Source organism: Pan paniscus, chromosome 6, assembly GCF_029289425.2.
Source record: "Pan paniscus chromosome 6, NHGRI_mPanPan1-v2.0_pri, whole genome shotgun sequence".
Lineage (NCBI taxonomy): Eukaryota > Metazoa > Chordata > Mammalia > Primates > Hominidae > Pan > Pan paniscus.
The window spans coordinates 49,095,916-49,111,163 of record NC_073255.2 but is presented as its reverse complement, the minus strand read 5'-3'; the positions used below and the strand labels follow the sequence as shown (position 1 = coordinate 49,111,163).

Genomic DNA, 15,248 nt, shown 5'->3' with positions numbered 1-15,248 from the left:
CAATCAGGTAGGAGAAGGAAATAAAGGGTATTCAATTAAGAAAAGAGGAAGTCAAATTGTCCCTGTTTGCAGATGACATGATTGTATATCTAGAAAACCCCATCGTCTCAGCCCAAAATCTCCTTAAGCTGATAAGCAACTTCAGCAGTCTCAGGATACAAAATCAATGTGCAAAAATCACAAGCAGTCTTATACACCAATAACAGAGAGCCAAATCATGAGTGAACTCCCATTCACAATTGCTTCAAAGAGAATAAAATACCTAGGAATCCAACTTACAAGGGATGTGAAGGACCTCTTCAAGGAGAACTACAAACGACTGCTCAATGAAATAAAAGAGGATACAAACAAATGGAAGAACATTCCATGCTCATGGGTAGGAAGAATCAGTATCGTGAAAATGGCCATACTGCCCAAGGTAATTTATAGATTCAATGCCATCCTTATCAAGCTACCAATGACTTTCTTCACAGAATTGGAAAAAACTAAAGTTCATATGGAACCAAAAAAGAGCCCGCATTGCCAAGTCAATCCTAAGCCAAAAGAACAAAGCCGGAGGCATCACACTACCTGACTTCAAACTATACTACAAGGCTACAGTAACCAAAACAGCATGCTACTGGTACCAAAACAGAGATATAGAGCAACGGAACAGAACAGAGCCCTCAGAAATAATGCCGCATATCTACAAGCATCTGATCTTTGACAAACCTGACAAAAACAAGCAATGGGGAAAGGATTCCCTATTTAATAAATGGTGCTGGGAAAACTGGCTAGCCATATGTAGAAAGCTGAAACTGGATCCCTTCCTTACACCTTATACAAAAATTAATTCAAGATGGATTTAAGACTTACATGTTAGACCTAAAACCATAAAAACCCTAGAAGAAAACCTAGGCAATACCATTCAGGACATAGGCATGGGCAAGGACTTCATGTCTAAAACACCAAAAGCAATGGCAACAAAAGCCAAAATTGACAAATGGGATCTAATTAAACTAAAGAGCTTCTGCACAGCAAAAGAAACTACCATCAGAGTGAACAGGGAACCTACAGAATGGGAGAAAATTTTTGCAACCTACTCATCTGACAAAGGGTTAATATCCAGAATCTACAATGAACTCAAACAAATTTACAAGAAAAAAACAAACAACCCCATCAACAAGTGGGCGAAGGATATGAACAGACACTTCTCAAAAGAAGACATTTATGCAGCCAAAAAACACATGAAAAAATGCTCATCATCACTGGCCATCAGAGAGATGCAAATCAAAACCACAATGAGATACCATCTCACACCAGTTAGAATGGTGATCATTAAAAAGTCAGGAAACAACAGGTGCTGGAGAGGATGTGGAGAAATAGGAACACTTTTACACTGTTGGTGGGACTGTAAACTAGTTCAACCATTGTGGAAGTCAGTGTGGCGATTCCTCAGGGATCTAGAACTGGAAATACCATTTGACCCAGCCATCCCATTACTAGGTATATACCCAAAGGATTATAAATCATGCTGCTATAAAGACACATGCACACGTATGTTTATTGTGGCACTGTTCACAATAGCAAAGACTTGGAACCAACCCAAATGAACCCTTCTTTTTGCTTGCGTTGTTGAAAGAAGGCAAGTCTATGGATAGGAAATGAGTGAGGCACAGCTCCCTGAGGATGCCATATCTTGCCCGTTTCTTGTGTATTAAGTGACATCACGTGTTACCAAACTAAACTGGCTGCATTTGCCTGCGCACAACATAAAACCAAACACCCAAGCATTGGATTTTTGTAGCAAGAAAGATGTATTGCCAAGCAGCCTTGCAAGGGGACAGAAGATGGGCTCAAATCTGTCTCCCAATACTTGCTTCGCAGCAGTAGATTTAAGGGAGAGATTTTGGAAGTGGAGTTTCGGGCTGGACAGTGATTGGCTGAAACGAAGAAGTGTTTAGAAAATCTCTTGGTCATGAGCTGTTGCTTCTTCATGCTGCTTCAAGGGTCACATGCAGATTCAGGAGGTGGTATAAAACAAGCTGTGGGAATTTGGGCTGTGACATCAAAGGGCCGCTCCTCGGGCTAGTAAGTCTATTTTGCACAGGCTCCAGTCAGCCATATTGGTTCCAACCTGTTCCAGCAAGTTGTATAAGCAGAGGGGATTATAGCAAACTGTTTCCTTATCGGCTGCCCTGCAAGACAAACTCAAGATTTCTGTTAGTTACCAGTTTCTTTAACCCTGTCGGGCACAGTTTCACATGTAATCAGAAAGGAACTTGCAAGACACATACATCTGAAAGGAACTTGGTCTTTGGAAGTTGTCAGTAAGGTCACAAAGTTGTGATGCTAGAAGCAGCCGTATCTGAGATTATGGGAAAGAGATGATATATTGGAAAAACAACAGCATCACTTTAAACATTACTCTAAATCAAGGTTTCTCAACATTGGCTCTATTGACATTTTGGGTTAGATAGTTCTTTCTTGTTGGGAGACTGCCCTGTACATTGTGTAGGCAGCATCTCAGGCCTTTGTAGAAATGTCAGTACCAACCCACCCCCTCCCCACTGCACAATCAAAAACGTCAAAATGTCCTTTGGGAGCAGTAGTTTTGAGAAACATTGCTTTGCAGATATATATGTTTGTTTGTTTGTTTTGCTTTGTGACAGGGTCTTACTCTGTTGCCCAGGCAGAAGTGCAATGGTGTGATCCCACTCACTGCAACCTCTGCCTCCCAGGTTCAAGCGATTCTTATGCCTCAGCCTCCCGAGTAGCTGGGATTACAGGAATGCATCCATACACGCGGCTAATTTTTGTATTTTTAATAGAGATGGGATTTCACCATGTTGGCCAGGCTGGTCTCAAACTCCTGGCCTCATGTGATCCACCCACCTCGACCTCCCAAATTGCTGGGATTACAAGCTTAAGCCACTGCGCCCAGCTGAGAAACATTGCTTTAAATAATCTGTGGTGAAAGGAAGTTCCCACCACCTGCCCACTCACTCAGTACCTCTCTCAACAACCCTCTTCCCTGGGTGTTTCCAAGTACAGAGGGTGGAAAGGGCTTTTCCACATTTCCCCTGTTTTGGTAGTAAACATTAGGAACAGCCATTGGCCGTGGCTAGGCTCAGCCACCCACAGATATGGACACAGTAGTCTGACAAGCTGGGTTGCTGGGTGCTATCAGTCCAGGCTCAACTGCTTGCACTGACACCATTTCCCTATAGGAGGCAGGTGAGAACCATTTCTGAGGAAAGTCTCTGGAGTCCCTCTTCCTTCCACTGAAAGTTGTGCAAAAAGATCAGGAAGACACCGCTTGGATGGAATAAATTTCAGTGTATTCACTTGACACATTATAGTGGCTGTCCCAAAGTTTACCTTATGCCAAGTACTTTCCATGTGCCACATCATTTAATCCTCACAAAAACAGGGGAAAATATTATTGCCACCCTACAGACATAGAGACTGAGATTCAGTTTAAGGAGATGGTTGGTAAGGGACAGAGTTGGGGTTCAGATGTCAACAGTGAAATGCTTAACAAACTGTCATGCAGCCCACTCCTGGCAACTCTTCCTGCTCCTCTCTGGCCTCACTCAGCCTCTACTGTTCCAGGAAGCCTCATTCATAGTCATGTGGTTGCAGACTTCCCAAGCTCACTGTGTTACCAAAAAGCAAGACCTGCCTTCTGCTGCATCGCCCCAGCTGTCACCCAACTTGGATTCAGTCCCAGCACTGACACATCACAAAATCACAAAAGTGAGCAAACCATTACCTCCCTGAGTCTCCTTTTGTTTTTATCTATAAAACTAGAAAAATATTCTTTCCATAGGAATGTTGTTGGGAATAATAAAACATCATATTACAAGCTCTAGTCATTGTTGATGTTTAACAGGTAACAGTGATAATTATTTGTCTTCTCATTAATGAAGAAAAGAATTATTAATCATAGAGGGTGGAAGGCATCTATGGGAAGTAGAGATTTGAAGATAGGCTAAAACCCAAGTAAGGCCTCTAGATTAAATAATAGTATTGTATCTATTTTAATTTCCTGCTTTAAATCACTGTGCCATGGTTATATAAGAGAAGTCTTTGTTTATAGGAAATATACACAAGAATTTAGAAGTAAAGGGACATTGTGTCTGCAACTTACTCTTACAGGGTGTGTGTGTGTGTGTGTGTGAGAGAGAGAGAGAGAGAGAGAGAGACAGAGACAGAGAGAAAGAGAATGATAAAGCAAATACAGGAATCAGGATGAAGGGTATCTCTTTGTTTTGCTTTGTGACAGGGTCTTGCTCTGTTGCCCAGGCAGTAGTGCAATGGTGTGATCCCACTCACTGCAACCTCTGCCTCCCAGGTTCAAGCGATTCTCATGCTTGTATTGTTCTTGCACCTGTTCTGCAAGTACAACATTGTGGGAATGGAAAATGCAGGAAATGGGCACTAAGGCTATGAACGAAGCCCACACAGGAGTGTGGGTAGCAGAGTTCTCTAGTCCAGGCTCCCTCCTGAGGTGCTGGGACCTAGAAGAAAAGCCTCTCTGCAGACAGAACTGGAGTTAACACTGTCCACGATAAATGGCCCAGGCCCTGTTAAGTTTGCCCCATTGAGCAAAACAAGTACCCACCCGCCTTTGCAGCCTTGCCCAGCTCACATAAGGTGCCAGCCCTTGCTGTACAGCAGAACCTTTGGGGAGCTGGACAAAAGCCTATCAAGGAGCATACCCCCAGGAAGCCCAGTCCAGGTGGGGAGCCCAGCCACACAATGGCCCTTGCCCCTACACCTCCTCATTCAGTCAGCTAAGGCCATGGCAGCTGAGCTGCCTCCACAGCTCATATAGGAAAAGGGTGTGGAAAGGGGCCACCAATGTGGTCAGGCCTCCATGGCCTGAGTAGGTCACCAAGCCTCAGGTGCACAGACTTGATGTCATCAGTCAGGGTCTGTCAGCACACCCAGCCCTCAGGAACACTGCTCCCCACTGCAACCCCACACCAAGGCATCCTGGGCTCCCTCTGGGTTCTCCAGGCCCCAGGGAAGACAGACAGAGTCTGCCACCAAAGGTTTGAGCTCTGCCACTGGCTACGAAGCAATAGGGGATGTCAGAGCAAGGGAGGAACAGGACAGGAGTATACGTGGGCAGGAAGGGATTACAGCCAAGGAAGACAGGAGGCAGGTGCCCTGATTTTGAGGCTGTGCCCCAGCAGGGGCTTCCCAGAAGCTGTATTTGTCCTAAGACACCCCTCTGCAGCTGAGGGGCTAGAGATGGATATGTAGCTGTGTTAGGCCATTCTTGCATTGCTATAAAGAAATACCTGAGACCAGGTAATTTACAAAGAAAAGAGGTTTCATTGGTTCACAGTTCTGCTGGCTTTGCAAGAGGCATGGTGCTGGCATCTGCTCAGCCTTTGAGGAGGCCTCAGGAAACTTACAGTCATGGCGGAAGGCAAAGGGGAAGCAGGCACATCACACAGTGGAAGCAGGAGTGAGAGAGAGAGAGGCACTGGGAGGTGCCACACTTTTAAACAACCAGATCTCGTGTGAACTCAGAGCAAGAGCTGACTCATCACCAAGGGGATGGCCCAAGCCATTCATGAGGGATCCACCCCCATGACTCAGACACCTCCCACCAGGCCCCACCTCCAATATTGGGGATTACAATTCAGATGAGATTTGGTGGGGACACATATCCAAACCATATCAGTTATCAGTAGCCATACTGGATGAATGCCAGGAACTTAGAATTAGGACACATTGTCATTTAGGCAAGTGGCTTGTCCTGTCAATGGTACCCTGATAGTTGTGGGGTTGCCCCGTACAAAAAGCGAGAGGAAGTCTACAGAGCTGTCAAAGAGGGGCAGGTGGAAAGGCCTGCAGAGGAGTCCCCTGCTCCACAACCAGGCGTGCACCTCCCACATCCTCGGGGCTGTAGGCCCCACGTGAGAGCAGAAAGAAGGATGCAGAGGAAGGCCAAGAACACAAGGTGTGCCCTTGGAAAGGCCGGGCACACCAAACACAACCTAAAAAGCAACAGCAATGAGCACACAGGGAAAGTACTCACAGGGAAACTGCATCATGAACTAGAGGCTGATCCCACACCCTGCCACATGGGGCCCCAGGCCCCAGCCTATCAACCAGTGGTCCTTATTGCCACAGCGATTGGTCTTTGGATAGGCACCTGATGCAAGCTTCAGCCAATCAACAGGCCACTCAGCTGGCCATCAGTAGGCCATCCAATCAGAGCAAAGCCCAGGACTTTCTTCGACTCTTAAGAAAAGAGAAGCAAAGTAACTGGCACAGATTGGAGAGGATCAAGGAACCCCGAGCTGGATACATACAAACTTTGGGTTAACATGGATGATTAAATACATATGTTTATGTGAACCACCTCCCAAATATGCTCCACTATAATGACACAAGACAAAGGGCAGGGGGAGACCAATTGCAAGGTGGCGCAAATGAGAGATGCTACCAAGGGTGGCGGGGGAGAGAGGGGAGCAGTTGTCAAGTTAGGAGGCAACAGGCTGAGGGACAGGGACCAGCAGACGGGGAGGGAGGGGCTGAAGCAGAAGTGTCCAGTGTCTGGAGGGATGGGGCCAGAAAGGCAAGGGGCGTCCTGAAGAAGCTGTACCTGGGGAGGGCAGCTCTCTCCCCACCTGCTCCCCAATTCATCAGCCAGGAATGCACCATCCACCCCACCCCAGGGAGGAGGACAGAGGACTTTCGTTTGGGAGCATTGAATGGTTCAGAGATTCTGCCACTCTGCGGTCCCCAACTAAACTACTCATTGTTTCAAGCAGTCCCTGTTGGGTAAATGTCCCCCATTGTAACCGGACTCAGATTCCGCCGCTTGAAAGCCAAATACAAGAGGAGAGGTTTGGTGGGAGGAAAAGTGGTTTTAACTAGAGCCAGCAAACCAAGAAGATGGTGAATTGTTGTTTTAAAACATTCAATTATCTCAAATTTTAAAATTTATCATAGGATTCTGAAAGGAAAACTTGGTATGGGACATACGTGGGAGCAGTGCAGGGTACAGGGTCTATGTGTCTTGATCCAATGGCTGTCTTGAGTATCACCTATCCTGAGGTCTGGTTGGTGTTATCTTTCCTTCGGCCAGATGGTGGTGGGTGAATTGTTTCGACTCCGCCTAAGTTGGAGGATTCCGCAGGGGTTCCGTGTCTGGTTTTTGTTTCAAGATTAGCCCCTGGAATTCCCAAATAAGCATAGAGTTAGATAAGCGGGCATGGTGCAAAGGAGTGTCTAGTGGGAAAGGGAGAGAAGCAGAGTTTCAAAGTACATTTCAAGGTTACATTTTAAGACTAAAGAAAAAGCCTTAAAATGCATTTTTAAAGCTGATTTAATGCTTGGCTACACTAGGCTCTGGCCAGTGTGCAGTGTGGCTGCTCTTGGATCAGGTGATGTTTCATCAGCTGTGTCCAGGGAGGGCAGGGCCATGTGGCAGAACCTGGGACCTCTGTGTGAGGGACTGCCTTGGCCCCTGTCCTTAGCAGGAAGCTATGGTAAGGAACCCTTAGGGAGACATTAAATTGGGGAGACCATCCCTGCCAATCCTTTAACCTCCCCAGCCTCAGCGACCTCAGTTGGAAAGTGGTGGTAATAATACTACCACTGACCAGGTGTGGTGGCCAGACATTCCACACTTTGGCTTCAGCCGCTCCCTCACCACTCTACTGTAATCCCAGCACTTTGGGAGGAAGAGGTGGGCGGAACCTGAGGTCTGGAGTTGAGACCAGCCTGGCCAACATGGTGAAACCCCATCTCTACTAAAAAGAAAGTACAAAAAATTAGCCAGGTGCAGTGGCACACGTGTGTGGTCCCAGCTACTCGTGGGTCTGAGGCATGAAAATTGTTTGAGCCTGGGAGGCAGAGGTTCCATTGAGTGGAGATCGAGCCACTGCACTCCAGCCTGGGTGATAGAACGAGACTCTGTCTCAAAAAAATAAAAATAAAATAATAATAATAATACCACTGCCTGCCACACTAAGATTGTCTGATTAGATGACAGAAAGAATGCAAAAGTACTTTGTGAATCATAAATGTTTTCATCAATATTAGTTATAATGACAATTGCTCCTTCTCCTAATAAATGTATTGCCTTTCTTTAGGAATAAATCTAACAAGAAATGTGTAAGATCTATATGAGAAAAATAATAAAATTCACCTGAAGGACATAAAAGAAGACCAAAATAAATGAAACAACACATACTTCTAGATGAGAAAACTCAATATTATAAAGAGGTTAGTTCTCTAAAATGAATCCCTAAACCCACAAAGTCAATGTATTTCCAATGAAATTGTCAACAGCATTATTTTCTGAAGTGGGATGAGTAGTGCTAAGATTTATAAGAAAGCCAACATTCCAGAGCAGTGGGGAAGGGATTGCTTCACCACCAAATAGCCATATTAGAGTATTCCCTTGCACCATACCCAAACCACCATCTCCCAGGACCCGGGAGAGCAGAAAAGAGGAATGAGAAGAAAGGCGAGGATGTGAGGTGTGCCCTCATAATGGTGGTGCACGCAGCACAAGCAATTGCAGAAAGACTAAAGTACTGAACAAATAGAAAACTTGGAAAAATATTAGAAGGAAATGTGGGAGAACATTTTTGCAATTTGGGGATTGGAAACGGTTTTCTTAACAAGATATAAAAACCCCAAATCAAGAAAACAAAGGTTGAAATTCATAAAAACTAGATACTTCTGTATGATGAAAGACACGATTAATCAAGTTGTTAAGTTTAGCAATAGACTAGGGGAGATATCATAGTATATTTAACAGACAAAGGATTAATAGATACTACAGATGAAATATAAAATAGTTTCTCCAAGTCCATAGGCAGAAGATAATCCAATAGCAACGTAGTTAAATAATGTAAACAAATCATCCTTAGAAGAAGAAATGCAATCACCGAGAAACACATGAAAAGGTGTCCAGCATTTTGCAATTCAAGCAACAATGAGGTGACAGATCGGCAAAAAACTCATAAAGATTTATCATCTGAAGGATTGGCCAAGATAAAGCCAAACTTCTCGTGTTGGCAGAAGAAACTGGTGAAGCCATGTGAAGAGGCCACGTGGTCCTGCCTACCAAGATGTAAAATGTGTACAGCATTTGAACTAGCAATTCAGCCTCCAGGAGCCATCCAGAAGAAACACTGACACACACTTAGACTCTGGTGAAATTCAAGGACTTCTGCCACAGCCTCCTTCATAATAGTGAAAATCTGAAACTGCCTCAATGACCATCAATAGGAAGTTGATTTTAAAGTGTTACAGCACATCTGTCTGGAGAGATCGCACTGGCCACTCCTCCTCACCCCCTCTGCTGGACCTCTGAGCGTAGGTGGCCTGGAGCTGGGTCCTGAGCCCTCTTTGGTCTATACCGACACTGCCCAATATGGTAGCCACCAGTCACACTGGACACTTGAAAAGTGGCCGATCCTAACTGAGAAGGGCCATGAGTGGGAAATACACACCAGACCTCAGTGACTTAGGCAGAAGTATGTTTTGTTCCAGACTATTGACTGAGCCCGCAGCTGAGTTGGCTCCAGCACCCTGGCCCCCTGCTCCATCCACTCACTGGGACTCCCCACTGCACAGGGCAACCTCTCCAGGGGCACTTGGGCTGCGAAGGGGAGAATGGGTGGCATCCCAGGCTGAAGCTTCCTGAGCAGGGCCAGAGGAGGAGCCAGTCCCTGTGGGCCTCTGTTCTGACAGTGTCAACCTCAGCCAGGCTTGTGTGGGCCAGGTGTACTGTTCTGGTTCAGATTTCAAGGCGATAGTCAGGGCAGGCCGCGCTAAAGCCCTCCGATGGGCTCCCCTACTGCCTGGCAGACCCGTCCAGCTTTGGACTCTGGCCCTGCGACCTGGAAGTCAGGCTGCCAAGAGGTCCAGGCAGTGGCCTCCACTGTGGAGGGTCTCTGGAGAGTTTACAGCCCTAGATAGGGGGGTTAGGGATGTGAGATGGTCCCAGGGGCCTGCTCCTGAGCCACGCCAAGCTGCCTGCTCCCTTTCCTCTGCTTCCAGACTCACGGGGTCCTCTGCTCGTCAGAACAGGAGTGTGGGAGACCCTGAGACACTGCCCCAGGACCTGAACAGGTGGCAAAGGCTTAACAGGCTAGTGGTCACTGTAGTGACAAGGCGATTGAGTGGTCACCATGGTGATGGGGATGGAGGCTCTTTGCCACCAGTCCCAGTTTTATGCATGGCAGCTCTAATGACAGGATGGTCAGCCCTGCTGAGGCCACTCCTGGTCACCATGACAACCACAGGCCCTCTCAGGAGCACAGTAAGCCCTGGCAGGAGAATCCCCCACTCCACACCTGGCTGGAGCAGGAAATGCCGAGCGGCGCCTGAGCCCCAGGGAAGCAGGCTAGGGTGTGAGAGACACAGTCACCTGCAGCCTAATTACTCAAAAGCTGTCCCCAGGCCACAGAAGGGAGAGGACATTTCCTACTGAATCTGTCTGAAGGACACTAAGCCCCACAGCTCAACACAACCAGGAGAGAAAGCGCTGAGGACGCCACCCAAGCGCCCAGCGATGGCCCTGCCTGGAGAACATCCAGGCTCAGTGAGGAAGGGTCCAGAAGGGAATGCTTGCCGACTCGCTGGAGAACAATGAAAAGGAGGAAACTGTGACTGAACCTCAAACCCCAAACCAGCCCGAGGAGAACTACATTCTCCCAGGGACCCAGGGCGGGCCGTGACCCCTGCAGGGGAGAAGCCTTGGACATTTCCATTTCAGAAGCCTACTGGGGAAGGCTGAGGGGTCCCAGCTCCCCACGCTGGCTGCTGTGCAGATGCTGGACGACAGAGCCAGGATGGAGGCCGCCAAGAAGGAGAAGGTATCTCGCCCTCCATTGGGCATTCTGGGAGTGTTTGCTTGCCTGTCCCCAACATTCCATGGTTTGTTTGAGCCTCAGAATCTGATTTTATGCACAGGCTCTTTGAGAAGGGTCTTGCCAGGGGTGCCTTCTGGGGCAGGAAGGCCCCTACTGCCTGGCAGACCCATCCAGCTTTGGACTCTGGCCCTGCGACCTGGAAGTCAGGCTGCCAAGAGGTCCAGGCAGTGGCCTCCACTGGGGAGGGGCTCTGGAGAGTTTAGAGCCCTAGATGTGGGGGTTAGGGACATGAGGTCTTGTGGACAAAGCCCACTACCTGATTTTGAGACAACACTCACTAGACATGGTGACAAGTCAAAGATGCCTTGCCTCCTACCAGGAATCACTTCGCAGGGAGCCCGAGGGCTGCTGTGGCCTGCTGAGGAGTGCAGGGCAGTTACTTTTTCCAAAAACAAAGAGAAATCCAGGCATGCTCTGAGCCAGCCCTGAGCCCAGCAGTGAGCAAGGAGAGAGCTGGAGACAGGGGACTTTGCTGTGAAACACTGGGGGGAATGTGCCTGCATCACCCCAGCTGGGGGCCCAGGCAGAGTGGGGGAGAAGGGGTAAGTGGGCAGAGCCAGTCACTTTGGGCATGCTTCCCTCTCGCCTCTGTGTGAAATGACCAGGTCAGCATAAACCCTGGGCTGGCTGTGCTTCTGACAAAGCTAATGATGTTAGGAGGAAAACAACCAGCCCAAGTGAGAGGGTGCGCAGCCAGACAGCTGGACCGGCCGAGGCCCCAACCAAGTCCCAGATCTGCCTGTCACTGGTGCTATGGCAGCAATTTGGATGAGAAATCCTGCCCAAAGGGGCCCCTTCAGGCCACCCGGGGAGAAGGAAGCGGCTGTCTTTGGCATGACCAGAAAGATGGCTCGGAGCTAGGGAGAGGTGGACATGTGGGCTGTGGAGATCTGGCACTTTCCCCAAACAAGGAGAGAAAGCATAGTGTGCCTATGTGTGAATGTACTATGTGTGCATGTTTGTGCCTGTGCATACCTGCATGTGTACATGCATGTGCACATATGTGTGCACAGGGAATCACTTTAATAAAGGCCACAGCAGAGCTGTCCCTGAGCCCCTTGCATTCACAGTGGCATGTGAGTGAACCACCTTCTTAGGCTGGGCATCCAGTCTCAGACTCTGGGGCTGCCCATGCCCCATCCTGTATCTGCTCCACGTGTGAAGGGGTGCTGGTCCTGACCAGGGCCAGCTGTGAACCCCAGAATCCTGGGAGGTCACTGACATTCTTGTCAGGGCCAAGAGTGGAGCAAGGCAATGCCTCGGGCACAAACTTTCAGGGGTCACCAGAAACATCAATCATCAAGATATATGCTATTTTAAATAATCAAAATGAATGCAAAAAAAATGTATGATGGACAACATACCAAATTCTAAACAAAGGCAGGATGAGTATCACTGGCTTCTGCACTTTTCTCCACCCCGTCTACCCCTCTTCTAGTGCCTGGATCGCAGAGTGCCAAGGCCCGGATGAGGGAAGCGTGGAGCTGCAATGGCCACTCCTGTCTGCTTGTTCTGGCTGCACAGAGGACTCAGTCCTTGTCTTGGGGGAACCTATCTTGGTTTTAGGGTCATCCTAAGAATCTGATGTTTTCCAAGTGAGCTGGCTGTCCAGGCCCACCCAGGTTCAGTCCAGTCCTGTGTCTCTGGGAAGTGCTGCCCCTACCCCAAGCCAGTGTTTGACCTTGGAGCAATGAGCAATGCCCTCCTTCCACTTTCAAAGTTGTCCCCAAGACGTCAGCTGTGGTTGTCTCTGTGCAGACACCCAGGAGGAACTGTCTTCTTTCTCCTTTTGGTTGCTTTGGAGGAAAGTAAAGTGTTGCTGGTTTCCCTCTTTCTACTTCTCTGACTGAGAGCAGCCGTCTTGCCGGTACCAACCTTCCAGATCTTACCTGTGGTCGCAGGAGCCTGTGGCCTCAGTCCTGTGCCCAGTGACTTCTCCATGTGGATGTCAGCTCCTTAGGGGCAAGCCTGATTCCACTGACACTACTCCCACCCCTCATAAGCCCCTTCTTACCAGCTGCAGTTGCCTGGTACCCCACCATCGCTGACTCATTCCTTTGGCATCAAGGTTCATCCCTTACTGGGCCACCACTTCTGGGTGGCCTGAAATAGGGCCCTGGGCATCCCTCTTGGGGACCTTTTGGTCTATATTTTCACTCTCACCTCACTAAGGACAGATGAGTAAATCTGGTTAACTTTGCCTGATAGATTTGGTGACCTTTTTTCAGGAAGGAGCCTGGAAAGATGAGATTCAGGTGTATTGGTCAGCTTAGACTGCCATAAGAGAATACCATCCACAGATGGCTTAGAAACAACAGAAATCTATTTCTCACTATTCTAGAGGCTGGACGTCCAAGATCAGATGCCAGCATGGTCAGGTTGCAGGGAGGGCTCTCTTCCTGACTTGCAGACCGCCACCTTCTTGCTGTGTCCTCACATAGCGGAGAGAGAGTGAAAACAAGCTCTCTGGTGTCTCTTCTTATAAGAATGCTAATCCTATGATGGGGGCTCCCCCTCCTTACCTCATCTAAACCTAATTATCTCCCAAAGGTCTCATCTCCAAATACCATCACAATGGGGTTAGGGCTTTGACATATGAATCTGGGGGGACACAATTCAATCCGTAACACCAGGAGGGCATGCCAGGAGGAACTGACCTTCCTCCCTCCAGCTGCCCTGGGCACCTTTGCCCCATTGAAGGAGCAGGCTCAGAAGTGGAATGAGGATGGAATAAGGTGCACTCCATCATGCTTACCCACATCCCTGGCAGGAATTGTCCTGGGCCCCAGCAGGAGAGATGCCCCCCCATACTGCCATGGCACCTGCTCTGAGACAGGTGTGCAGAGTGCAAAGCTCCAGGTGGCCCCCAAGCAGGTGTGCTGGGAGGAGGGGCCAGTGTGGGAGGAGCAGGCAGCGCCAAGGCCTAGCGGAGCAGTGACAGGTCCCTGACTTCAGGGAATGGGCACGCTGTGGGCAGGCAGCTGGTATGGGGGTGAGGGCTGGGGCTGCATCTGTGGGACCAGGGCTGGGCCATCCATCATATGCCGTGTCACAACCCCAGTGCCCCTGCTGTAGCCAGGACAGGAGGCTGGGCCAGGCTGGGAGGTGACAAGAGTGGGGGCTGTCCCCAGGAGAAGCACTCTGCTGCCTGTGGCCCAGGCCTCTGGGGATGAGGACCCCTCAGAAGGAGTAGCTATGTCTAGGAAGCCCCAGGGCAGGAGCAAGCCAAAAGGGGCATCATTAGTGAGATCCAGGGGATCAGTGGGCCACAGAAGCCCCAGCGTGAGCCCCTCTGACTGATGCAGCTAGGCCCACACCTGCACCTGCCCACAGCAAGACCCCCAGGAGGAGAGGGGACAGATGGAGACAGGCACAAAGTGCCCCTGGCCTCTGCCTTGAAGCCACCCCAAGGCAAGAGAGATTTGAGCCCCTGTTTAGTGACCTCCAGGGGAACATTCTGGCCCATCTGATGTGGGAAGCCCCTTGTGGAGTCTGTCATTCCTCAGCTGAGCCAGGCCTTTGGAGGCAGCCCAGGCATATCCCCTGTGTGCTCCTGTCCCTGTGTTGGGACACCTGGCCCAGCCCCTCCTTCTGCCTTTCTCTTCCCTTCCCTTCTCAGGAGTGGACACTTCCTCCTTTAGCCCCCTCACAGCTGTGTGAACTTCTCTGTATCTCTCTCTTTCTGTCTCTTTCTCCCCCCCTCTCTCTGTCTCATTGTCTCTCTGTGTGTCTGTCTGTAGTATTCTCTCTCTGTCTCTGTCACTCTGTCTCTCTCTCTCTCTGTGTCTATCTTTCTGTATTTCGCTTTGTTTCTTTTTCTGTGTGTGTGTGTGTGTATCTGTTTTTCTCACTCTCTCAATCTCTCTCTCTTTCTGTCTCTCTTTTGCTGGCCTGAGCAAAGAGGGAGCCCCATCCCGATGCTACATAACCGTGAACCAGCACAGACAGAATTGTAGGAAAGTTCTGCAAGTAGAAGGATAGAAGGATGAGGGAAGAAACGCCATGTGAGTCATGACAGGCCACTGACTCACCCTGCCTCCTGCCCTCCCACTGTGACACTATTACTCACAGACAGGCCCGGATTAAACCTATGTTCCAGGTGCCCTGTGGTTCCCACAGTGTGGTTCCCTGGGTCTGGCCTCAGGCTCCACAGGTGCCCAGCCCTGCCAAAGTCTCCAGAGCAGCTGTCCAGCTGGGGAGCTGCAGGGCCCCTTCACAGAGCGCATGGGAAGAAGTTCCATCCTACACATTACATTGAGAGGGACGTGCCTGAGAAGGGGAGCTGGAGCCCGTGCAGCCCCCTGCTTGCGTGCAGAACATAGTGTACCCTGAGCATGCCATGAAAAACAC

The 15,248-nt window shown here is 49.2% G+C and overlaps 1 protein-coding gene across 1 annotated transcript in view; it reads left to right on the top strand.

Moving 5' to 3' along the window:
* Positions 1 to 10,309: 10,309 nt before the first annotated feature.
* GCK (glucokinase) overlaps positions 10,310 to 15,248 on the top strand; it is a 45,072-nt gene continuing 40,133 nt past the window's right edge. The window contains exon 1 of the mRNA XM_003805230.7: positions 10,310 to 10,841. Coding sequence (XP_003805278.1) covers positions 10,797 to 10,841 — 45 coding nt within the window. The 5' untranslated portion in view covers positions 10,310 to 10,796. The remainder of the gene's footprint in view (positions 10,842 to 15,248) is intronic.